General features: G+C 45.1%; 1 protein-coding gene across 1 annotated transcript in view; it reads right to left on the bottom strand.

Moving 5' to 3' along the window:
* The window catches only part of LOC311119465 (uncharacterized protein), a gene marked incomplete at its 5' end in the record, with an annotated part of 72,462 nt that extends 47,479 nt beyond the window's left edge, over nt 1-24,983 (bottom strand). The window contains one exon of the mRNA XM_084194151.1: nt 24,716-24,983. Within this exon, the coding sequence (XP_084050277.1) occupies nt 24,716-24,983 (268 nt within the window). The remainder of the gene's footprint in view (nt 1-24,715) is intronic.
* Between the last annotated feature and the right edge of the window lie 985 nt (nt 24,984-25,968).

Genomic DNA, 25,968 nt, shown 5'->3' with positions numbered 1-25,968 from the left:
GTTTGTGACTGTCTTCAGCCGTGTAATACTGTTTCTGTCACTGTTTCCAGCATTGTAATACTGTTTTTGAAATGGTCTCCAGCCTTGAAATACTGTTAATGACTGTTTCCAGCCTTGTAATACTGTTTTTGAGTCTGTCTCCAGCAATATAATACTGTTTCTGACTGTCTCCAGCCTTGTAATACTGTTTCTGACTGTCTCCAGCCTTGTAATAAAGTGTCTGAGTCTGTCTTCAGCCGTGTAATAATGTTCCTGACTGTCTCCAGCCATGTAATACTGTTCCTGACTGTCTCCAGCCTTGTAATACGGTTTCTGACTGTCTCCAGCCTTTTAATACTGTTTCTGACTGACTCCAGCCATGTAATACTGTTTCTGACTGTCTCCAGCCGTGTAATACTGTTCCTGACTGTTTCCAGCCTTATAATACTGTTCCTGACTGTCTCAGGCCTTGTAATACTGTTTCAGACTGTATCCAGCCTTGTAATACTGTTTCTGACTGTCTCAGGCCTTGTAATACTGTTCCGACTGTCTCCAGCCTTTTAATACTGTTTCTGAAACTGTCTCCAGCCTTGTAATACTGTTTCTGAATCTGTCTCCAGCCTTGTAATACTGTTTCAGACTGTCTCCAGCCTTGTAATACTGTTTCTGAAACTGTCTCCAGCCTTGTAATACTGTTTCTGAAACTGTCTCCAGCCTTGTAATACTGCTTCTGACTGTCTCCAGCAATTTAATACTGCTTCTGACTGTCACCAGACATGTATTACTGTTTCTGACTGTCTCCAGCCTTGTAATACTGTTTTTGACAATCTCCAGCCTTGTAATACTGTTTCAGCCTGTCTCCAGCCTTGTAATACTGCTTCTGACTGTCTCCAGCCATTTAATACTGTTTCTGACTGTCTCCAGACATGTAATACAGTTTCTGACTGTTCCAGCCTTGTAATACTATTTCTGACTGTCTTCAGCCGTGTAATACTGTTTCTGTAACTGTTTCCAGCCGTGTAATACTGTTTTAGAAATGGTCTCCAGCCTTGTAATACTGTTACTGACTGTCTCCAGCCTTGTAATACTGTTTCTGAGTCTGTATCCAGCAATATAATACTGTTCCGACTGTCTCCAGCCTTTTAATACTGTTTCTGAAACTGTCTCCAGCCTTGTAATACTGTTTCTGAATCTGTCTCCAGCCTTGTAATACTGTTTCAGACTGTCTCCAGCCTTGTAATACTGTTTCTGAAACTGTCTCCAGCCTTGTAATACTGTTTCTGAAACTGTCTCCAGCCTTGTAATACTGCTTCTGACTGTCTCCAGCAATTTAATACTGCTTCTGACTGTCACCAGACATGTATTACTGTTTCTGACTGTCTCCAGCCTTGTAATACTGTTTTTGACAATCTCCAGCCTTGTAATACTGTTTCAGCCTGTCTCCAGCCTTGTAATACTGCTTCTGACTGTCTCCAGCCATTTAATACTGTTTCTGACTGTCTCCAGACATGTAATACAGTTTCTGACTGTTCCAGCCTTGTAATACTATTTCTGACTGTCTTCAGCCGTGTAATACTGTTTCTGTAACTGTTTCCAGCCGTGTAATACTGTTTTTGAAATGGTCTCCAGCCTTGTAATACTGTTACTGACTGTCTCCAGCCTTGTAATACTGTTTCTGAGTCTGTCTCCAGCAATATAATACTCTTTCGGACTGTCTCCAGCCGTGTAATACTGTTTCTGTAACTGTCTCCAGCCTTGTAATACTGTTTGACTGTCTCCCACCTTGTAATACTGTTTCCGACTCTCTCCAGCCTTGTAATAATGTTTCTGACTCGCACTAGCCTTGTAATACTGCTTCTGACTGTCTCCAGCCATGTAATACTGTTTCTGACTGTCTCCAGCCTTGTAATACTGTTTCTGGCTGTCTCCAGCCATGCAATACTGTTTCTGACTGTCTCCTGCCTTGTAATACTGTTTCTGATACTGTCTCCAGCCTTGTAATACTGTTTTTGACTATCTCCAGCCTTGTAATACTGTTTCAGCCTGTCTCCAGCCTTGTAATACTCCTTCTGACTGTCTCCAGCCATTTAATAATGTTTCTAACTGTCTCCAGCCTTGTAATACTGTTTCCGACTGTTTACAGCCTTGTTCTACTATTTCTGACTGTCTCCAGTCTTGTAATACTGTTTTTGAGTCTGTCTCCAGCCTTGTAATACTGCTTCTGACTGTCTCCAGCCATTTAATACAGTTTCTGACTGTCTCCAGACATGTAATACAGTTTCTGACTTTTCCAGCCTTGTAATACTGTTTCCAACTGTCTTCAGCCTTGTAATACTGTTTCTGAAACTGTGTCCAGCCTTGTAATACTGTTTCTGAAACTGTCTCCAGCCTTGTAATACTGCTTCTGACTGTCTCCAGCAATTTAATACTGTTTCTGACTATCTCCCGATATGTAATACAGTTTCTGACTGTCTCCAGCCTTGTAATACTGTTTCTGAGTCTGTCTCCAGCCTTGTAATACTGTTTTTGACTATCTCCAGCCTTGTAATACTGTTTCAGCCTGTCTCCAGCCTTGTAATACTCCTTCTGACTGTCTCCAGCCATTTAATAATGTTTCTAACTGTCTCCAGCCTTGTAATACTGTTTCCGACTGTTTACAGCCTTGTTCTACTATTTCTGACTGTCTCCAGTCTTGTAATACTGTTTTTGAGTCTGTCTCCAGCCTTGTAATACTGCTTCTGACTGTCTCCAGCCATTTAATACTGTTTCTGACTGTCTCCAGACATGTAATACAGTTTCTGACTTTTCCAGCCTTGTAATACTGTTTCCAACTGTCTCCAGCCTTGTAATACTGTTTCTGAAACTGTCTTCAGCCTTGTAATACTGTTTCTGAAACTGTCTCCAGCCTTGTAATACTGCTTCTCAAATCAAATAAAATAAAATTTTATTGGTCACATGCACCGAATACAACAGGTGCAGACATTACAGTGAAATGCTTACTTACAGCCCTTAACCAACAGTGCATTTATTTTTAACAAAAAAAGTAAAAATAAAACAACAACAAAAAAAGTGTTGAGAAAAAAAGAGCAGAAGTAAAATAAAAAAACAGTAGGGAGGCTATATATACAGGGGGGTACCGGTGCAGAGTCAATGTGCGGGGGCACCGGCTAGTTGAGATAGTTGAAGTAATATGTACATGTGGGTAGAGTTAAAGTGACTATGCATAAATAATTAACAGAGTAGCAGCAGCGTAAAAAGGATGGGGTGGGGGGGCAGTGCAAATAGTCCGGGTAGCCATGATTAGCTGTTCAGGAGTCTTATGGCTTGGGGGTAGAAGCTGTTGAGAAGTCTTTTGGACTGTCTCCAGCAATTTAATACTGCTTCTAACTGTCTCCAGCCTTGTAATACTGTTTCCGACTGTCTACAGCCTTGTTCTACTATTTCTGACTGTCTCCAGTCTTGTAATACTGTTTCTGGCTGTCTCCAGCCTTGTAATACTCTTTCTTATTGTCTCCAGCCTTATAATAGAAAGCAACATCAAAGGCTGTCCGGCTGCTGTGACAACAGTCCAGGATGACACATACAGACCAGGCAAGCCTCCTAATTGTCCAGTGCACTCGCAGGGCACCGCTTCCTTATCCCCAGACTGGCTGAGGCAGACCAGAGAAAAGATGAGCAAATAGCAGGTAAATATGAAAGCAGTGAAAGCTTTTCTTTGACATTATTGCTTGGCTCAGGCCGGCACAATAGGAAAGGTATAAAGGGTGCAGAGGTCTAGTCGCGATGGGGGGGTTATTGAAAATATTGAAAATCAGAAGCAGGATGATGCAGCAGTCAGGCTTGCTACCTGGCACAGGAAATTGATTCTGGCCCCAGTGAGTGTGAGGCCCTCTATCACGTGTCGTGGCAGCAACAGAAAAGCTGGTTGGTCATGCGGTCAAGCGCAGCCACCGATAAAGTAGACTATTTTACCCTGACAACAGCAGCAGAGACCGCGGCATCAGGATGATAAGGCCTGGCAAGAGCTGCTATTGAGCAAATATCATATACAGTACCAGTCAAAAGTTTGGACACACCTACTCATTCAAGGGTTTTTCTTTATTTTCACATTGTAGAATAATAGTGAATACTTCAAAACTATGAAATAACACATATGGAATCATGTAGTAACCAAAAAAGTGTTAAACTAATCAAAATATATTTAATATTTGAGTTTCTTCAAATAGCCAGCCTTTGCCTTGATGACAGCTTTGCACACTCTTGGCATTTTGTCATTTGTTGGCTGCTTTTCCTTCACTCTGCGGTCCGACTCATCCCAAACCATCTCAATTTGTTTGAGGTCGGGGGATTGTGGAGGCCAGGTCATCTGATGCAGCACTCCATCACTCTCCTTCTTGGTAAAATAGCCCTTACACAGCCTGGAGGTGTGTTGGGAAATTGTCCTGTTGAAAAATAAATGATAGTCCCACTAAGCCCAAACCAGATGGGATGGCGTATCGCTGCAGAATGCTGTGGTAGCCATGCTGGTTAAGTGTGCCTTGAATTCTAAATAAATCACAGACAGTGTCACCAGCAAAGTACCCCCACACTATAACACCTCCTCCTCCATGCTTTACAGTGGGAAATAAACATGCAGAGATCATCCGTTCACCCACACCGCGTCTCACAAAGATATGGCAGTTGGAACCAAAAATATCCAATTTGGACTCCAGACCAAAGGACAGATGTCCATTGACCACGTGTCTAATGTCCATTGCTCATGTTTCTTGGCCCAAGCAAGTCTCTTCTTATTATTGGTGTCCTTTAGTAGTGGTTTCTTTGCAGCAATTTGACCATGAAGGCCTAATTCACACAGTCCCCTCTGAACAGTTGATGTTGAGATGTGTCTGTTACTTGAACTCTGTGAAGCATTTATTTGGGCTGCAATTTCTGAGGCTGGTAACTCTAATGAACTTATCCTCTGCAGCAGAGGTAACTCTGGGTCTTCCATTCCTGTAGCGGTCCTCATGAGAGCCAGTTTCATCATAGCGCTTGATGGTTTTCGAGACTGCACTTAAAGAAACATTCAAAGTTCTTGAAATTGTCCGTATTGACTGACCTTCACGTCATAAATGATGGACTGTCGTTTCGCTTTGCTTATTTGAGCTGTTCTTGCCATAATATGGACTTGGTCTTTTACCAAATAGGGCTATCTTCTGTATACCCCTCCTACCTTGTCACAACACAACTGACTGGCTCAAACGCATTAAGAAGGAAAGAAATTGCACAAATTAACTTTTAAGAAGGCACACCTGTTAATTTAAATGCTTTCCAGGTGACTACCTCATGAAGCTGGTTGAGAGAATGCCAAGAGTGTGCAAAGCTGTCATCAAGGCAAAGGGTGGCTATTTGAAGAATCTCAAATCTAAAATATATTTTAATTGGTTTAACAATTTTTTGGTTACTACATTATTCCATATGTTTTATATCATAGCTTTTATGTCTTCACTATTATTCTACAATGTAGAAAATAGTACAAATAAAGAAAAACCCTTGAATGAGTAGGTGTGTCCAAACTTTTGACTTGTAATGTATGTTTTGTAAATCTTTCAATATTACATTTATATTTTTGTCATTTAGCAAACACTGTTATTCAGAGTGACTTAAGAAAGAAGTCTGTGCAAAACATAGAACACTAACATAGAAACTCAAAACAATGTTCAATTGACTTTGTCTTAACCAAAATGGCTGCCATTGCTGTCTTTTTTTTTTTTTAAGATCCTCACAATAGTAGAGAGAGTATGTGTGTAGTTTCCAGTAGAACAACACAATTTTAGCTGAGCGAGACTGCAGTGCAAAATGGCCTACGCATAGATTGGAGCCTTTGGGATAGATTTCAAGTCAGTGATTATCCTCGACAAAACTCCTTCGGCTATCAATAGGAGCCAACGAAATTGCCACTCTAGCTATTCCTTCAGCTCTTACGGGTGAAATATGTGTGGATTTTTTTTTCATTCCATTGTAGTGTCTGGCAGTAGTGGAAGGAGACATGTCTAGGAGGATTTAGAGAGGAGAAAATACATTAGTAAGTAAAATTAGGATTGGTCTATAGACGATTGGCTGTATGCCGAATCTACCTCAGGTGAGGATTAAAATAAACTGGCCTGCTCTGCAGAATGGGGATTGCGGTTCATCAAGTTATTCAGCCCCTCAACCTGACTAGAGTTAAGCTAGGTAAGAGGACCTGCTAAATCATGACATGCTTGGCTAACAACATTAAGGCAATCACTCCATCATGGCTACGCTAACATAGCACCTGTGCTAGTTTTATGGACCCAGTAGCACTCTACCTATGCTAATCCAGCTAGCATTCACTGCATTAGGCTTAATAGAATGCAATTCCTTGCTATGCTAGTCATTGTAATTGAACAAGCCTGGCCTGGCTACAGTACCGTTTAGCCACTAAGCTCTTCATTAATTGAGATGAGCACTAATCTGTGTGACTTAAAACGTTCAAGGGGGCATAACATTAACCAAAAGTCTTTCACTGAAACACCTTTAAAATTATATTAGTTAAAGCACGCCTTTTCAAAAGTATTTATTTCATTGTAGTTTTAGAGCGGTATTCAATTAGCTGTTCAATTAGATGTAAATTGAATGCTGGTATGTTACACCAAAAACAAGAGATGTTTTTTGTAAAAGACTAAAGTGGTGAAGTACGGTAGTTAGAGACATTAATGCTTTCACTGAAGAGTTACGCATCTATCTGATTTATTTAAGAGAGGGTGACACAGGTCCATGTCTGCTTTGTATCGATTTCCAATGTATTTATTTCCAGGGACTTGTTTAAGTCTGTGGGGAACTTATAGAATTACATTTAGAGATAGGGTACAGAACTCTCTGAGTAAACCGTAGAATAAAGTGTGTGTGTGTGAGATTCATGCTCTGTCAGGTAACTGGGCAGCAATTCCCCAAACACACCCCACTGCGTACCCCCTACCCGGGCCCCCGTTTCCATGGCAATCCCAGTAGAGCGCCCCAGCGGGACGGCAAGATAAACAGAGTCGACTCAAACCACTGGAGAGCGGGTGGTGTGTGTGTGTTAACAAAGCCTAGAGAGCCCTTCCTAGCTACTCCACTCACAACATTGACCCTCTCGCCTTCTGAGATTCCATAACTCCCTAAACCCCCAGTCTCTCCCTTCCACTGGAGAGCGGGTCATGTGGGTGGCTCTCTTTTCCTGGACCTCCCTCACAACAACAAAAACAACTTCACTGTCTCCCTGGAGGCGAGCGCTTTCTTAGCAACCGCAGCAGTGGCTAACTCCCTGAACGCCCAGAGATTGCTGGCCCAACGCTCAGGGATGGTGACCCAGAGTTCCCTGAGCTAGCCAGCCACCTGTCCTGGAGATGCTAGAGTAGCCAGCCAGACACCCAGGGACAGCTGCTGGGGCTAGGGGAGGTAGCTAATGGTATGCCTGGAGATATGGGACACTGCACCTACACCCCTGGAGAAGGCTAGATACGTCCTCCTAGCCTTCTAACAAGTACATGGGGGTTCTAGAGGTGATATCCACCTGGAAGGATTTTCAGATGTCCGTTAGCAAATCAACACATCATTCTACATAATAGTCCTATTCAATGAATACTCTATGTGCAGTCGAGCATACAGTACTTTATAATAAAACAATCTCGAATGTAACTCCAATAATTTTTGCTCTCTTTAAAAGTACAGTTGAATAAATGTATGCATATTTCTTAATCCAACACATTTGAATAAAACTCCTATGTTCCCCTTATAAAAAGCATTGGTGGTTAACCTCAAATTTCCTCAGGTAACTCACATTTCTGGATAATAGTTTTAAATCCTAATTCATGCCACAGGGATTTGTTGATCCGATTGCTACACATAACTACATTAATGCCGGACTCTCATGTTTCCTTATTCAGACCACGGGAAAATCAAACTCCCATCCCCTTTCTGAGATGCCAATTTAAGCACATTACACGATAATAACCAGGAGACACAGAAATGTAATACTCTTATTTCCCTGTTCTAACAACATTAAAGGGGAGGGCTCGTATTTTTTCTCATCGGTGAGGGTTCTCGCATTGTTTTTCAAACAGGAGAATTGGACGGACGGCATGCGGTCAGGCTCCAGCGAGGTCAGGAGACGGAAGAGAGACCACAGAGGAATCGATGGACTGAAATAACAGTGAAGCAGGAACCCAGAGAGAGAGAGAGAGAGAGAGAGAGAGAGAGAGAGAGAGAGAGAGAGAGAGAGAGAGAGAGAGAGAGAGAGAGAGAGAGAGAGAGACAGAGGCCGTGTACAAATACCCATACCAGCGTCCTACATAGTAGGCCAGTTGAGTATGCTAAAAAACTTTTTGAAAACAATAGTATGCAACATTTCGAAAATGTTGTATACTTTAAATGCCTGGAAGACATACTCATTTCGGCTTTGACAACAGCTGATCAATTATATATGGGATGCGCTACCGAAATCAACAAATTGCAGGAAACAACGCAATCATGCATGACACATTCTCAGTTTGTGAAAATATAATGTTTAATAGTATACAACATTTCAAAAATCAAGTATGGTATAAATGCCAGGATGTTATGCTAATTTTGTCTCGTCATCTAGTGGAATTCGATGCACACTTTTCCACAATTTATTGGAAGAGGTGAGCTGCGAGTGATATGCCCTACTTTTCTTGAAGTAGCCAACAACAAAACTAGGCAAGCTAATTGGGAAGACGCCCGAAGCTTCTGCGGTGGTGATCAAATGTAGGCTAAGTAGTTTTTGTTCTCCTTAAAATGATCACTAGTATTGCATCTTTGAAAACAGTAAAAAAATAATAATAATGTTTTACCCAAAGTGGATTTTTGTTTTCTCACTGGTGAGTGTTTCTTGTTCTCTTGGCCTTTGTCAGGGTTTTTAAACTAAATACTAAACCATCTTTGATTTCTGAAAGTGTCGGCACCGAGGACTGTTAATCAGGCCTTTTGATTTAAACACATGGATTGTTTTAGTTTTGTAGGCTACCTACATAATTCTCGAATATATGGAACAAATCAAATAACATTTTATTTGTCACATGCACCGAATGCACCGAATATACAGTGAAATGCTTACTTACAAGCCCTTCACCAACAATTCAGTTTTCAGAAAATAGAGTTAAGAAAATATTTACTAAATAAACTAAAGTAAAAAATAAAATAAAAAGTAACACATTAAAATAACAATAACGAGGCTATATAGAGGGGGTACCAGAACCAATTCCATTGGTGAATGCGATGCATGTCTTGTTGAATTTGGAAAAATGCACCCGCACTCGGCCCCGCCCCACCTCCAGGAGCCGCTACTGAGTTGTGGCCATGACATACTGCATACTTTTTACTAAACGGTACATCCTAAATAGTATGTGACGATGAGTAAATAGTATGCAGTTTAAGTATGTAGTACGCTAGTATGGATATTTGGACACGGCCAGCGTAGGGCAGCGATAAGACATACAGTACTGTACAGAGAGACAGAAAGACGAGAGAGCAAAAGAGAGGACAGAAAGAGAGGTATGGAATAAGAGAGAGAGAGAGAGAGAGAGAGAGAGAGAGAGAGAGAGAGAGAGAGAGAGAGAGAGAGAGAGAGAGAGAGGGAGAGAGAGAGAGAGAGAGAGAGAGAGAGAGAGAGAGAGAGAGAGAGAGAGAGAGAGAGAGAGAGAGAGAGAGAGAGAGAGAGAGGGAGGGAAGGAAGGGTAAAGAGAGATAGAGAGAGAGAGAGAGACAGTGGAGAGGAGGGAAGGGTAGAGAGAGATAGAGAGGGAAGTTGTTGTGTGGAGCTAGATTTACTGGGACAGGGGGTGGGGTTTATGGGATAGGGGGGTGGGGTTTATGCATAAAACTTTATTACCATGTTAAATTGATTCGTTGTTTTCTCCAAGGGAGGCAAGTGGGTGAATGGCTCACTAGACCCATGGTAAATAGCCATATACTCCTTTCATGCTTTGTTATCATCCTGAGTATGAAAGTATGCATCGATCTTAAGGTCTGTAAATGTTCTTATCTCGCCACAAAAGGAGGTGGTAAAATAAAACCAGACTATAAAGCTCTGAGAAAACTCTGGTTCCTTCTAACAAAATAGCTGTACAGTATGTTCTAACAGCACAATCCATTTCTCCCTTCAAGTTGATGCTCCTGAGTGATTTTTTCAAAGTGTCAGATCCATTGGTCTGGTAATGAGCGGATCAAATGTTTCTCAAGCGGTGAATCAGCGTTGGTCTGGCATTACCAAGTTTGGCTCATTGACTTGTATTGCTTGAGCCAGTGGCATTGTGCTGGCTAGAGTTGAGTAGACATGTATACTTTAAAGAGGCAATCTGCAGTTGCTACATTCGTTTTTGGACTTGTAAATTAATTATATGTACCCATTGATTCTTGAAGAATATAACTTATGAAATCCTCATGAGCTTAGTTCAACTATCGTACCCCATCAGAACCCAAAATAGAAGCTTGTTTTACTCCAATGTTTGTAAACAAAGTCAATGTAAAGAAACACTGCATAGCCTCAACACATGGTTAAAACTATAATGTTGATATCATGGGGGGTCAGTCCTTCATCCACAGCTCTGTCTATGAATTTGAGAGTGATTACATTTCCTCAGCCCCATCCCTCCACTTTTTACTGAAATAGGTGAGGCAAGCGTTTTGTTATTGTTTCAACTGCTGATTGCCGCTTTAAGTTGGCTCCAACCCTGTCCTATCTGTCCTCAATTACATTATGCAGCATATATGACCTTTACCAGAGAACCTGTAGGCCTGTCCACTCCTTCACACACATACATCACCCACACACAGACATCACCCACACACAGACATCCCCCAGACACAGACATGCACCCAGACACAGGCATCACCCAGACACAGACACATCACCCAGACACAGACATCACCCAGACACAGACATATCACCCAGACACATACATCACCTAGACACAGACATCACCCAGACACAGACATCACCCAGACACACATACACATCACCCAGACACACAGACACATCACCCAGACACAGACACATCACCCAGACACAGACACAGCACCCAGACACATACATGCACCCAGACACAGACATGCACCCAGACACAGACATATCACCCAGACACAGACACATCACCCAGACACAGACATCACCCAGACACAGACATCACCCAGACACAGACATGCACCCAGACACAGACATGCACCCAGACACAGACACATCACCCAGACACAGACATCACCCAGACACAGACATCACCCAGACACAGACACATCAGCATAATCAGGTCCATAATTAATGACTCCCTTGATGAAGAAGAGCAAAAAGACAGTATAAAATAAATAATACAAATACTGATGTATATTAAAAACAATTGTTCAGAGAAAGAGATTTGGTTTAACCATTACTAAAAACAAATCTCATAATATTATTATTATCCAGTCTTTTTGCTCATCTTTATCAAGATGACAATTAGTTGGACCCTACTCTACACACACACACACACACACACACACACACACACACCTACAGTTGTTGTCATTGGCAGAAAAACAGCTCTCAGCACTCCTGGCTGTTCTACATCAGTTGTAGGGAGCCTGTCCGCCACGCTGCAATTTACTGCTGCAGCCATGGAACCCTGACACTCACACACACACACACACCCTCTGCCTCGACAGGAGTGCAGCAGGCCACCGCAGATAAGCACAAATAAACAAAAGCACCAGCTAAATAAATCCTACCCTCTCCCCCTCTTTCCCTCCCTTGCACCATCCCTCTTTCTTTCCTCTCCCCATGCAGGCAGGCAGCAGCCCGACCCAGGGCAAGGGGACATGCATCACCCAGGCAGAATGAGGAGACCGGAGGGCAGAGGGGGCTGAAGAGTAGCACAGCCTTGTCTTAGCCTGAGACACAGCACTCAATACTGCAGGGCACAGGGCCTTGACACGTCCAATCACCCCCACATGCCCAATCCACCTGGAGGGTGGCGGGGTGAGATGAGGTCTCGGCTATGGGGAGGGCGGATGTGTGTGTGTGTGGGTAAGACCACAGCACAAGGGCCATCCATAACAGACGGCCATACAGCCACACTATTCTCCAGTAACTACATGGAGCCTGTAATCCACTGGACTGGAATATACACACAAACACTGTTCCTCCAGTGAATATGCAATCATTATAATAAACATTGCTAGCATTGGCAGTACTCGCAAGACTGTCTCGACTGGCATTCATCATTTAATACCTTTGTACTTCCACATCCCTGATAGTCACCAAGCCCTCGTGTGTATTACAAGACCAACCGTAGCGTCTCATAGGAGGAGAGAGAAGCACACACACACACCAGCCAGGTCGCTCAAGATCCACTGCGTAATTCGACGTCCGTCCAGGTCGTCAGGAGATCACTTCAAAACCGGCCACTAGGGGCAACAGTGAGCGCTATTACCATCAAGTAGGCCTGGATGTTGCTAGGGCACTGTGGACGGGGATGGTGGATGGGCGTAAACTGTGAGCTCCGGCTCTGAGGGTCACGTGTTCAATCCCGGTTCTAGGCACTCATATCTTTTAGGTTCGTTTTAACCCTTACCTTATCCCTTACCTTAACCCTTACCTTAACCATTCAAAATGATTGCCTAAACATAAGCTTAGAAATGTGACGTTTAGGGACAAACGTTGGATTCTGCAGTGAGACTGAGCGCTTGTTGCACACACATGCACGCACACACACACACACACACCTTCCCCTCCTCCTGGATATGTTGTCTTCATTTTCAAAGATACAGTTGGCTTGCAAGAATATCCCAGCAAGTGTCACAGTTCAGTACAGAGTGTTTATCACAGCTGTGGGCCACTACTTATAGCATTATATAACGTGTGTGTGTGTGTGTGTGTGAGTGTGTGTGTAAGAGAGAGCGAGAGAGAGAGAGAGAGAGAGAGAGAGAGAGAGAGAGAGAGAGACTTGTGAATTGTGTGTCTGCTGGTATGTGTGTACAAATCTTATCTGTGGATAGGATTGATGGTGTCATATCCATGGTCTGTCTCTGTGTGTGTGTTCACTTGGTGCTTGCTCCTCTGTACTTATGCCTATATATATGTGTGGTGTGTGAGAGCGAGAGTTTCCTTCAGCAGGCCCTTCTGAGTGCAAAGTAGCTGTGGCTGTGGCTACGCTGGGAGCCCCTGACAGCTGCGGGGGGCCTGGGGCTTGACCCACTGCCAGCCCCCATCATGGGCTGCTCATTTGGAGACAGGGGAGAGAGGCCCCCTGAGCAGGCCCTAGAGAGCCCTTCACAGGCAGTGGGGAGAGAGGAGCCTGGAGCTGGGGGACATCAGGGTGGTAGGGTTTGGGGGGTGGGAAAGAGGCATGAAGGCACACAGCCACCACAACCCAGCACTCTCCTCCCCACAGCATCATAGCAAAAGAGAGAGAGGAGAGGAGAGGAGAGGAGAGGAGAGGAGAGGAGAGGAGAGGAGAGGAGAGAGAGGAGAGGAGAGGAGAGGAGAGGAGAGGAGAGGAGAGGAGAGGAGAGGAGAGGAGAGGAGAGGAGAGGAGAGGAGAGGAGATTTAGAGAGAACAAAATGAAAGGATGAGAAGGTGAGAGAGAGATAGACAGAGAGAGACATAGATATAGATAGAGAGAGACACAGTGAGAGACAGAGAGAGACACAGTGAGCGACAGAGAGACACAGAGAGACAGAGATAGACACAGAGACACAGAGACACAGATAGACAGAGATAGACACAGAGAGACACAGAGATAGACAGAGAGAGACACAGTGAGAGACAGAGAGACACAGATAGACAGAGATAGACACATATATAGACAGAGAGACACAGAGATCAATAGAGAGACACAGAGACAGACAGAGACACAGAGATAGAGACACATAGATAGACAGGGAGACACAGAGATAGACAGAGAGATAGACAGAGATAGACAGAGAGACAGAGAGATAGACAGAGATAGACAGAGAGAGACAGAGACACAGAGATAGAGACAGACAGAGAGAGACCATGAGAGACACAGAGAAACACAGAGATAGACACAGAGAGAGACAGAGCGACACAGTGAGAGACAGAGAGACACAGTGAGAGACGAAGCGAGACACAGAGAGAGACACAGAGAGAGACAGAGAGAGACACAGAGATAGACAGAGAGAGACACAGAGATAGACAGAGAGAGACACAAAGATAGACAGAGAGAGACACAGAGATATAATGAGAGAGACCGTGTCAGGAAGTGTCAGACAGAATACTCAGAGGGCAAGAGAAGGAGAGAGAGAGAAGAAGAGGGGTAAGGAAAGAAGGACGTGATCAAGGCAGAGAGGAGTCAATAGAACTAAGTTTAAGAGAGACAGGGAATATTTTGGTAGGTCTGAAATTCCAATTTGGGAGAACATGTGTCATGTCGCCTGTTCTGAAGAAACGAGTCACAGGGCTTTGCACAGTGGCACTCCATGGGAACATTGGTTCTGTAGGAACCACAGTTCTGTTGGGACACATTTTTGTGACGGGCGGACAAGGGCCAGGGGCAGGGCAGTCCATCAGTATGACTGGACTCTGTGGGAAACCTGGGTTGGCAGTGCTCTGTGGGAATGGTTCCACACGGCGTGGCCTGCCTTTGATTAGTGCTCCACTTCCTATCTTCCCCCGACCCCCACTGTGTCCACCCAGCTTCCCAATCCTCCCACTCCTTTCTCTCCCCTCTCCTTCCCTCAGTCCCTCATTCCCCAATTTCCTCTCCTCCCTCTTGGTGTGAAGGGAGAGAGTGAGGAGGGGACATGGAGGGGGGTTACAGGACAAACGTCAAAGAGCAAAGACCCCCATAGGAACCAAAAAACAACAAAATAGGCAAATTAACAGATGGTGGTGTTGCGCACCACTGACATGCCCCACTGCTGTGTCCAAATGATCTGAATGGCTCCTTCCTCTCTTCTTTTCATCCCATAAAGATTGGCTGTTCATTGTTTATAATGGGAAATGCCTTTGAGGGTTGGTGGACAAACAAGAGAAAGTCCGAATTTTGTGAAGTGTGCTCAACCCAACATCCAGATGAAAATGTGCCCAGGACACATTTTTTTCAGTGAGAGAAAACGTGTCAGGATAGTTTTTATCTAGACGTTGGGTTGAGTGCGGTACACCAGACCGTTGCGTGAAATACACGGTCAACTATTCCCAACAGCTGGAATAGGCGCGTCCACTGAACAGTGGTGTAAAATACTTAAGTAGAAATACTTGAAAGTACTACTTAAGTAGTTTTTTTGGGTATCTGTACTTTACTATTTATATTTTTGACAATATATTTTTACTTCACTACATTCCTAATGAAAATTATGTACTTTCTACTCCCTGACACCCAAAAGTACTCATTACATTTTTCCTCCGGCACATTGGTGCGGCTGGCTTTCGGGTTAAGCGGGCATTGTGTCAAGAAGCAGTGCGGCTTGGTTGAGTTGTGTTTCGGAGGACGCACGGCTCTCGACCTTCGCCTCTCCCGAGTCCGTACGAGAGTTGCAGCGATGGGACAAGACTGTAACTACCAATTGGATACCACGAAATTGATTTTGTAAAAATATCTGCCATTTTGAAAGCAACGTCCTGCTCCTTCCCTGACTTTTCCTAAATATTCAGATTTTGCATTGTTCAGTTGTCATACATTTCTAATCACAAACAGAAACGTATTTAGAGGCCGTTTGCCTATTTCTTTCACCTTCACTTTGACCTTAAGGGGTCAAGACAGATGCGCTGTAGGACGTTGGTACCCAGGCGATAATGGGTCTCTCTACTCACTGAAAGAATGACATAAAATGGATGTATGAATGATAGAAACTGACATGACTTCACAAATGAATGTGAATGATCTGAATGATAAGGAGGATGAAGAGGGTGATTGAATTTAGAACAATAGCGTAATGATGAATAATTGTGGGCGGTCTAATTATTTTCTTAAGAAAGGCTGGAAATGGTATGTAATCTCCCCTATGAGAGATTCAAATCAGACACTGAGTACAATGTACAACGTGTGTAGTTCACAATAGCAAGCCGAACCAAACGAATGGACGCTTACAGCGTTACGGAATTTGGATGAGCTGGAGTTGAATGGAGGATCAGATATTGAGCATGAAATTGACCGTGCTGATGACATTGTGGGGACTTCCTCTGATTCTGATGTTGAGTTTGAGCCTCAGATACCTGAGAGACAGGGGGGGCAGTGACCCCCCCCCCCCCCCCCCCCAGAACAGGCCTAACAGTGAAAGCATCCTTCGCCCCTTGCACCACAGCTCACCCAGGAGAGAACAGAAGAAACATTGCCAGGTCGGCAGGTGCACACGGAACAAGGCCCATAAAAACTGTGTACAGTGCAACCGTTTTCTTTTTGGGTCTTGCTCACACAAAGCACCGAAGCTGTGTGCTGACTGTGAGAGAGCACCATGAAGAAGAGGAGAGGAGATTGATTAATGTGTAAAGGTATGGGTAAGGTTACAGTACAGTGTCCCGTACAATCAATAAATGACTCTTGTTTTCATATCTTTTCATGGATATATTTCCACGAATATTTCTAAATTCTTTATATTTGTGTTATGTACTATTTATCAAGCGTTAGCGCATATGTTTACGGCAAATAATTTGACCTGCGCGCCTTGTGGGTTGATATTCTCTTTTACATTTTACTTTGTAAAAATAAGCTGTTACTGAACCGTATTACTTACTATAACTCTATTACTAATCAAATCTACAAATAAAATGTATTACATTGTGGTGTTTTTATAGTAAAAGCAGCAAAAACAGGCTACGTGTTTCTTGGCGATTTATCGCATGGAATAGCCTTCATTTCTCAGAACAAGAATGGACTGACGAGTTTCAGAAGAAAGTTATTTGTTTCTGGCCATTTTGAGCCTGTAACCCAACCCACAATTGCTGATGCTCCAGATATTCAACTAGTCTCAAGAAGGCCAGTTTTATTGCTTCTTTAATCAGCACAACAGTTTTCAGCTGTGCTAACATAATTGCAAAAGGATTTTCTAATGATCAATTAGCCTTTTAAAATGCTAAACTTGGATTAGCAAACACAACGTGCCATTGGAACACAGGACTGATGGTTGCTGATAATGGGCCTCTGTATGCCTACGTAGATATTCCATTAAAAATCAATAATTTGATTTAGGTTGATAACAATGCAGAAGATGATTCTGATGTGTATGCTAAAGGGGGTGCCCCACAGCGTTCTCTGGCAGATACTTATAGGCTAAAAGGCCCAGCTGTTCTAGTGAAGCATAATTTCCTATCTCCTGACGACAAAATATAATAAATAATCTACTTCCATCTGTGCTTATTTGGCCCGTTTCTTGGGACTGTCAAAACAATTTCCTGTGTTTTACAATCTTAAATAAGGCTGATGATTGAATCTTTTGGGGACAGATTGGATGTTATATACCGTTACGGAAAAATGTTGCTGTTTGTTCATTTGAAACAAATGATGGAGTTGATTTTCCTCGATGTGTGTTGGTTCGACTGGGATGGGTGGAGGAGGGAGGAAGTTGGAAGGAGGGAGGCAGAGCGAGGCGGGCTGCGGGAGGCTTTTTGGCTATTTGGTCTGCAAACGAGAGCGTAATGGGCATTTTACGTGACGTCCTCATCACACGAGACACGCTTAAGTAGTGCTCGGATACAGACCCTGACAACTGCAAAGATGTTCAAAGGGTTGAGATGTTTTCCCTTATCTTCCTCCATCTCTCTCTCCCCGTCTCTCTCCCTCCGACATCATTTGTAAGTATGCATGTTTGTTTGTGTGCGTATTTGTCGGACCCATTACTGTATGGCTGATGCAATCATGAGATAAGGCTGCAGGCTTGGGAGACAGGGGCAGGGCTTTAGGATAGGGATGGGCTGGTATACTGTATGAATACAGCACACACACACGTGCATATGCACAGATGCATGTCAAAAGCATTGCCCATCAACTGAATATAAAGAAAATAATTGGTCTCTCTCATCCTCTCCCGCTCCACTTCTTTCCTTCTCATCCCCTCCCGCCAGTCAGAAACCCAGCAGTGTCTCTGATCCTCCTCCTACTATGGTGCATCTCTCTCTCTCTCTCTCTCTCTCTCTCTCTCTCTCTCTCTCTCTCTCTCTCTCTCTCTCTCTCTCTCTCTCTCTCTCTCTCTCTCTCTCTCTCTCTCTCTCTCTCTCTCTGAGGATCGTGTGTCTGAAAGAATGGCTATGCATATCACAGAGGACCATCTGCACCATTTGAGTTCACAGACACTCCGCCCCACGTCGCAAAAGAGGGCTGCATCGTCTCCATACCAAAAGGGGAGCGCTGAGCAGCCTTATAATCATCCCTAACCACAGCAGCCCAGACAGACACTCAGCAACCAGCCCTCCCCTTCGATAATGCATGAGGCTACTCCCAAATATAACCTAATTACCTCAATGGCCGTTTGCCCTCTTCCCTGCATGCTCTAAATGCATTTCTACTTTATGCTGGGGAAGATTGAGATGTGATGTGATTGAGACAGCAGGGTTGATACTCCGTGTTGTACTGGACATGTTTTCTAAGCATGGCCCACAGGAAATGAAGGGGTGTTTAACAATCACCATGATCATCATCATACTCATCATCATTGTCAAAGTGAAGAAATAGTGGTTCATATCATCATCATCATCAACACCATCATATTCATCATCATCTTTACCACCATCACCATACTCATCATCATCATCATCATCATCATCTTTACCACCATCACCATACTCATCATCATCATCATCATCATCATCACCATCATCATCATCATCACCACCATCACCATATTTATCATCGCCATTATCATCATCATCACCATCATCATCATCTTTACCACCATCACCATACTCATCATCATCATCATCATCACCACCATCATCATCACCACCATCACCATACTCATCATCATGGTCAAAGTGAAGAAATAGTGGTTCATATGAAATCATCATCATCGTGATCATCATCATCATCATCACCACCATCATTATCATCACCATCATCATCACCACCATCATCACCATCATCATAGAACCCCATCTCATCGCACCAAACCCTATATCCTTTCTCCCTCCCTCCCTCTCCTCTCCTACAGATGCAGGATCTTAATTTGAGCCAGTTTGCCACAGCAGGAAAATAATCCTACAGCAACACGAAATGTGAATTATGATGTGGATTATAATGAATGTACATATTTAGAAGCCTTTTTAGACCTTGAATACACGATTGCTGATGCGTTTCCTGTTGTGCAGGAAAATCCTCAGCATCAAATTAAGATCCTACACCTGTACTCTTTCTCCCTCATTTTCCCAGGGGCTCCACAGACACCCATCCCTATTAGAAGGAGGAAATGAGCACATTAGGAGGGTGAGGAGGGGGTCTGCAGGAAACACACAAGGGATCCAGGCCCAGGGTAATGGAATTACTCTCCATTATCTTGCTAAGAGGAACCCATTTATAGGGGGACTGCTGGATGACCAGAGAGAGGAGAATAACAGGCTGTGGATAGTGTCTGGACACAGACCAGGGACATTGGGGATGTTGTACAGTGATGGTCTTGTTAGCTGGCTATTGGGCTGGTCTCTGTTTTATTAGTCCATTGTTGATTTAGTCCCAAACTGTTTTGCATGCCAGAAATCAAGTTTTCAAGATATACAGTACCAGTCAAAAGTTTGGACACACCTAATCATTCAAGGGTTTTTCTTTATTTTTACTATTTTCTACATTGTAGAATAATAGTGAAGACATCAAAGCTATGAACTAACACATATGGAATCATGTAGTAACCAAACAAGTGTTAAACAAATCAAAATATATTTTATAATTGAGATTCAGGACCCTGTCTTTCAAAGATAATTTGTAAAAATCCAAATAACTTCACAGATTGTCACGCCCTGACTCAGGGGACTCGTATATGTTGAGTCAGGGTGTGTATGTTCTATGTTGTGTATTTCTATGTTGGTTTTCTAGTATGTGTATTTCTATGTTGGCCGGTGTGGTTCCCAATCAGAGGCAGCTGTCGTTCGTTGTCTCTGATTGGGGATCATTCTTAGGCAGCCTATGGGCACTATTGAGTTGTGGGATCTTGTTCCGTGTTAGGTATGTTGTTTGTGTACCTTGGACTTCACGTTTCGGTTCTTGTTTTGTCGTTGTGTTTATAAGTCAAATAAACATGTATGCATATCACGCTGCGCCTTGGACGACGGAGACCCGAGAGGCAACCCCAAGAACATTTTGGGGGTGGGCACACGGGGTGGATGACGAGGCTACAGGAGGCTAAAAGGGAGAAGGAAAGTGTAGAGGCACGGCGAGAGGAGCTGGTTAGGCAGCAGAAGGAAGTGGTGCGTGTCGCCAGTCCGGTCTGGCCCGTTCCTTCTCCCCGCACTAAGCAAGTGGTGCGTGTCACCAGTCCGTTCCGTTCCTGCTCCCCGCACTAAGAAAGTGGTGCGTGTCGCCAGTCCGGTCCGGCCCGTTCCTGCTCCCCGCACTAAGCAAGTGGTGCATGTCGCCAGTCCGGTCCGGCCCGTTCCTACTCCCCGCACTAAGAAAGTGGTGCGCGTCGCCAGCCCGGCCCGGCCTGTTCCTGCTCCTCGCACCAAGCCAGTGGTGCGCATCGCCAGCCCGGTCGCCGGCCCGGCCCGTTCCTGCTCCTCGCATCAAGCCAGTGGTGCGCGTCGCCAGTCCGGCCCGGCCTGTTCCTGCTCCTCGCACCAAGCCAGTAGTGCGCGTCGCCTGCCCGGCCCGGCCCGTTCCTGCTCCTCGCATCAAGCCAGTGGTGCGTGTTCCTAGTCCGGTCCGGCCCGTGCCTGCTCCTCACACCAGACCAGTGGTGCGTGTGTCCAGTCCGGCACGGCCCGTGCCTGTTCCACCGGTGCCTGGTCCGGCACCGGTCAGCTGCTCCACTCCGGAGCCAGAGCAGTCCGCTCCACCGGTGCCTGATCCAGCTCCGGTTAGCTGCTCCACTCCGGAGCCAGAGCAATCCGCTCCACTGGGGTCCAGTCCAGCTCCGGTTAGCGGATCCACTCCGGAGCCAGAGCAGCCCGCTCCACCGGTGCCCAGTTCAGCTCCGGGCAGCTGCTCCACTCCGGAGCCAGAGCAATCCGCTCCACCGGGGTCCAGTCCAGCTCTGGTCAGCGGCTCCACTCCGGAGCCAGAGCAGTCCGCTCCACCGGTGCCTGATCCAGCTCCGGTCAGTGGCTCCACTCCGGAGCCAGAGCAGTTCGCTCCACCGTCGTCGGGTCCAGCTCCAATCAGCGGTTCCAGTCCAGACCCAGACGTCAGCCCCTCTCCAGGTTCGGGGTCTCCCACACCAGGGTCCAGACAGGGCTTGGTACTTCGTGGGAGGAAGGAGAGGGGAAGCAGCGCACCGAGGTCCTGACCAGACCAGGGGCGCAACAGGGAGGCGGAGAGTAAGAGGTCGTCACGCCCGGAGCCGGACCCGCCTCCGAGGCGGAATGCCCACCCGGCCCCTACCCTGTTATGTTTATGTTGCGCGGTCGGAGTCCGCACCTTTGGGGGGGGGGGGGGGGGGGTACTGTCACGCCCTGACTCAGGGGACTCGTATATGTTGAGTCAGGGTGTGTATGTTCTATGTTGTGTATTTCTATGTTGGTTTTCTAGTATGTGTATTTCTATGTTGGCCGGTGTGGTTCCCAATCAGAGGCAGCTGTCGTTCGTTGTCTCTGATTGGGGATCATACTTAGGCAGCCTATGGGCACTATTGAGTTGTGGGATCTTGTTCCGTGTTAGGTATGTTGTTTGTGTACCTTGGACTTCACGTTTCATTTCTTGTTTTGTCGTTGTGTTTATAAGTCAAATAAACATGTATGCATATCACGCTGCGCCTTGGTCTGACCCGTTCATGAACGAACGTGACACAGATCTTCATTGTAAAGGGTTTAAACACTGTTTCCCATGCTTGTTCAATGAACCATAAACAATTAATGAACATGCACCTGTGGAACGGTCGATAAGACACTAACAGCTTACAGACGATAGGCAATTAAGGTCACAGTTATGAAAACTTAGGACACTAAAGAGGCCTTTCTACTGACTCTGAAAAACACCAAAAGAAAGATGCCCAGGGTCCCTGCTCATCTGCGTTAACGTGCCTTAGGCATGTTGCAAGGAGGCATGAGGACTGCAGATGTGGCCAGGGCAATAAATTGCAATGTCCGTACTGTGAGACGCCTAAGACAGCGCTACAGGGAGACAGGACGGACAGCCGGAATATCCTTCGACCTCATGGCTTGGTTTTTGCGCTGACATGCACTGTCAACTGTGGGATCTTATATAGACAGGTGTGTGCCTTTCCAAATCATGTCAAATCAATTGTGTGTGTGTGTGTGGAAATAATAACACAATAATGTTGTGATATCATCCTTTTATACAGTTGGAACACTGACAAAGCAAGATATGCACCGCAGAGGAGTAACTTACTCAAACAAAGTGAGGAAAGAGCCTCTTCCTCCCTCCTTCACCCCAAACCTCAGTCACATTCTCACCCATTCACTCACTCTCCCACCAAATATAAAATAAAAAATAAATATGTTTTATTGTCACATACACCGGATATGTGCAGTGAAATGTGTTGTTTTACAGGGTCAGCCCGTCGCTCATTACATACAGTACTGTACAAATTACCTTGACTAACCTGTACCCCTGCACATTGACTCGGTACCGGTACCTCCTTTATATAGCCTCGTTATTGTTATTTTATTGTGTTACTTTTTATTTAATTTTTTACTTTAGTTTATTAAGTAAATATTTTCTTAGCTCTAATTATTGAACTTCATTGTTGGTTAAGGGCTTGTAAGTAAGCATTTCACGGTAAGGTCTACACCTGTTGTATTCGGTGCACGTGACAAATAAAGTTTGATTTGATTTGTACCATATAGCTCCAAGACAACCATCATAGCTCCTATTAGAAGGCCTATGTAGAGTAGAGTAGAAGGTTGTTGGAGAGAGATGGAGTGTATTTATAGCTGGGGCCTGTTCTTCCTGGCTGGGCTCTGTTATAGACATCTGGGGCGATGCTGCGGGAGGGGGGGCTTTTATTTTAACATCTCTGCCTCCTATTCTTAGCTCCATTGTGCCAGCGTGTGATCCGTGAACACAATACAGTGCTATTCCGACGCGGGGGGAGGTCTGCTGGTTCAGGGACTGTTCTGGACTCGCTCGGCTGAAGACGGACCACCTCTATAAGGGTCAATTTACACATGCGGGGTCTTTGTTAGGCTAGCGACAGGTGGGCCAGCGGGGGGACACAGTGAGCTGAGGGGAGTTTGTGTGTGTGTGGAGGATAAACGAGTAGATTATATGCTTTCCGGGTGCTTATACGTGTGTGTGGTTATACGTGTGTAAGTGCAGTGTGAGTAAGGCTTTAGACGGCAGCTTTGTTCAGTATGCAAATCAGCACATAGAAAGACACATAGAAAGATATCTAGTTATGGTTCTGTGCTCACAGACAGTTGGTAAGGACAGTGTGTCGATAAGTCTGTGTGTAATTGCTGTCAAGCGAACAGGCACACCACACAGTCACAGTCACACACACATTCACACGAACAGACCCGAACAGATGTGCACTCTTCCTTGGGAAAATACCTGCAGCCAAAACAAGTTTGACCATCCCAGTGGAAGATCCCTCCCCCACCACTTTCTTCCTAACTTGAAACCCCTTCAGCATGAGGAATCTTCGTGCTTCCTCCACCTCTTCCCTCCCTCCGCCACCCACCCTCACATCATTCCAACCAGGGAAGAACCATTTTCTTCCTTTTATTTTATCCTCTTGCCTTTTCTCTCCTTTTACCTTTTCGCTGGGCAGGGTGGTGACTCTAGCCTCTGGTCGTCTGAGTGCAGCCGTGAGTAATTGTGTTTACAGATGGCATACGTGCGACCTACGCAGGTACAGAGAAAGAGAGAGAGAGAGAAAGAGTCTCCCTGTTTCCCCTCCCTGCAGCCCACAATACTCTCTGATGAGTAAGGACAGCTTTGCCATTTGGGCCGGGGATCGTCTCTCTCACCGTAACACTGGCTGTGTGTGTCTGATACAAACACACACTTTTACCAGTCTCTTTCTCTCTCTCTATCTCCTTTTCCATTCTGATCACTCTACCCATGTGTGTTACCCGTGTGTGAATGTTTACAGTGTGTGAGAGTGTCTGTGTGTTGGGGTTGTGTCTGCGCTTCAGTGTGTGGAACTATACTGTCTCAAAATGCATTGGGAGATATTTCAAGGATAACACATTACACTAGAAAGTATATACTGTAGGTGTAGCACACATTGATAAAATACACAGAAAGTCTAGCTATAGATACAAGGCATGCTCATTTTAATGTTAATCACGTCAGTCATTTACTGTTGATTGGACTATATTATCCACTATATGCCATAACTATTGTAGATGTCTTGTCAGAGGTCCATTTACTATCGTCTATCTACCAATGTCATGTCTTGTCATACTCCCATTGCTTTTATATGTGTCAGTGTGTTCAATCTTCAGGTCCATATATGTCAGTGTGTTCAATCTTAAGGTCCATATGTGTCAGTGTGTTCAATCTTCAGGTCCATATGTGTCAGTGTGTTCAATCTTCAGGTCCATATGTGCACAGTAGAGGGCCCACTCCAGAAAGGATGAATTGATGAAGAGGAGGGGGGAAAAGAGGAAGAGAGGGGGGAAACGCCACCTGTTCTTACCGTTCTCCGGGTGCTCCATCTCTCCGATACTGCCGTCCGGGGTGGTCCTCTCGTAGTGGTCCTCAGGCAGGGCCAGGGGCCCAATGCGGGGCCCTGATGACGATTTGGAGCTGGGGGTCTCCGACTCCTCCAATCCGCTGTCGTAGTAGCTGTGCTGGGAGGGGTCCTGCAGGTCTTGAGCCTGATTGGCCGTGGAGAAGGTCACTCGGCGATGGGGGAGCTGTGATAGGAGGAGAAGAGGGGAAATGTTAGGTCGGTTGCACTCCATTGGTTTCATGAACAGCTATGTGGATATGTGGTCCCTCGCTGGGGTGTGTGTGTGTGTGTGTGTGTGTGTGTGTGTGTGTGTGTGTAAAGGGGGGATATGAGGGGGAAAGCAGCTGTCTGAGTCGTGTGTTTGATGGCAGCATAATTAAAATACAATTAGCCTTCCCACTTGTGCTGGCGTCGGACGTGACTCACTCATTCCTCTGGAGGGTACTGCGGACTGGAGTGAGCTACAAGGGCTCACACACACAGACACACACACACCACACAGGTGATTTAACTGCAGCCTGCTACACACACATACAGTCATACACATCCCTAATACACACTCACATAAAGGATGCCTTCATATCTCACACATGCGCAAATACACAAATACACACACAGAAGCATGCACACACACACACACACACACACACACACACACACACACACACATATACACTCTCTTTGCGGAGTGTATTACCTCACGGTTAACTAAATCCTCCTTGACTGCAACAGCCAGGTCTGATAAAGAGGACGGGTGCGTCACAGATCCCTGAGGGACCCCCTGGCTGACAAGCCCAGGCCCTCAATCACTATGGGAAGAGACAGGCCCGCAAATTGGGTCTGGGAAAGACTTAGAGAGCTCTGTCAAGGAGCTCACACTACACCAGCTACTATACTATCTCCCACTATAGAACCTGGCCTGCCCTCAGAAAGTGACTGAGACACACAGCTAAAGGGGAAATAAAGATAGAAATGTGTGGAGAGAAGGGCAGAAAGAGTAAGAGAGGGGGAAGAGAGAGAGAGAGAAAGGTGAAATAGGGAGTGTTGGAAGTGTCAATGGAAGTGTTGGCTCTTTCCTTTCAACGGGTATTCTCTCTCACCTGTGTGGTGTGTGTAGCAGGCAGCAGTTAAATCACCTGTGTGCTCTCTCTCTCTCTCTCTCTCTCTCTCTCTCTCACACACACACGCTGTCTCTGTCTCTCTCTGTCTCTCTCTCT

This window comes from Coregonus lavaretus, assembly GCF_964263955.1.
Source record: "Coregonus lavaretus genome assembly, contig: HAP1_SCAFFOLD_1643, whole genome shotgun sequence".
Taxonomy (NCBI): domain Eukaryota; kingdom Metazoa; phylum Chordata; class Actinopteri; order Salmoniformes; family Salmonidae; genus Coregonus; species Coregonus lavaretus.
The sequence above is the reverse complement of the archived record's forward strand: the minus strand, read 5'-3'. Positions and strand labels throughout refer to the sequence as shown.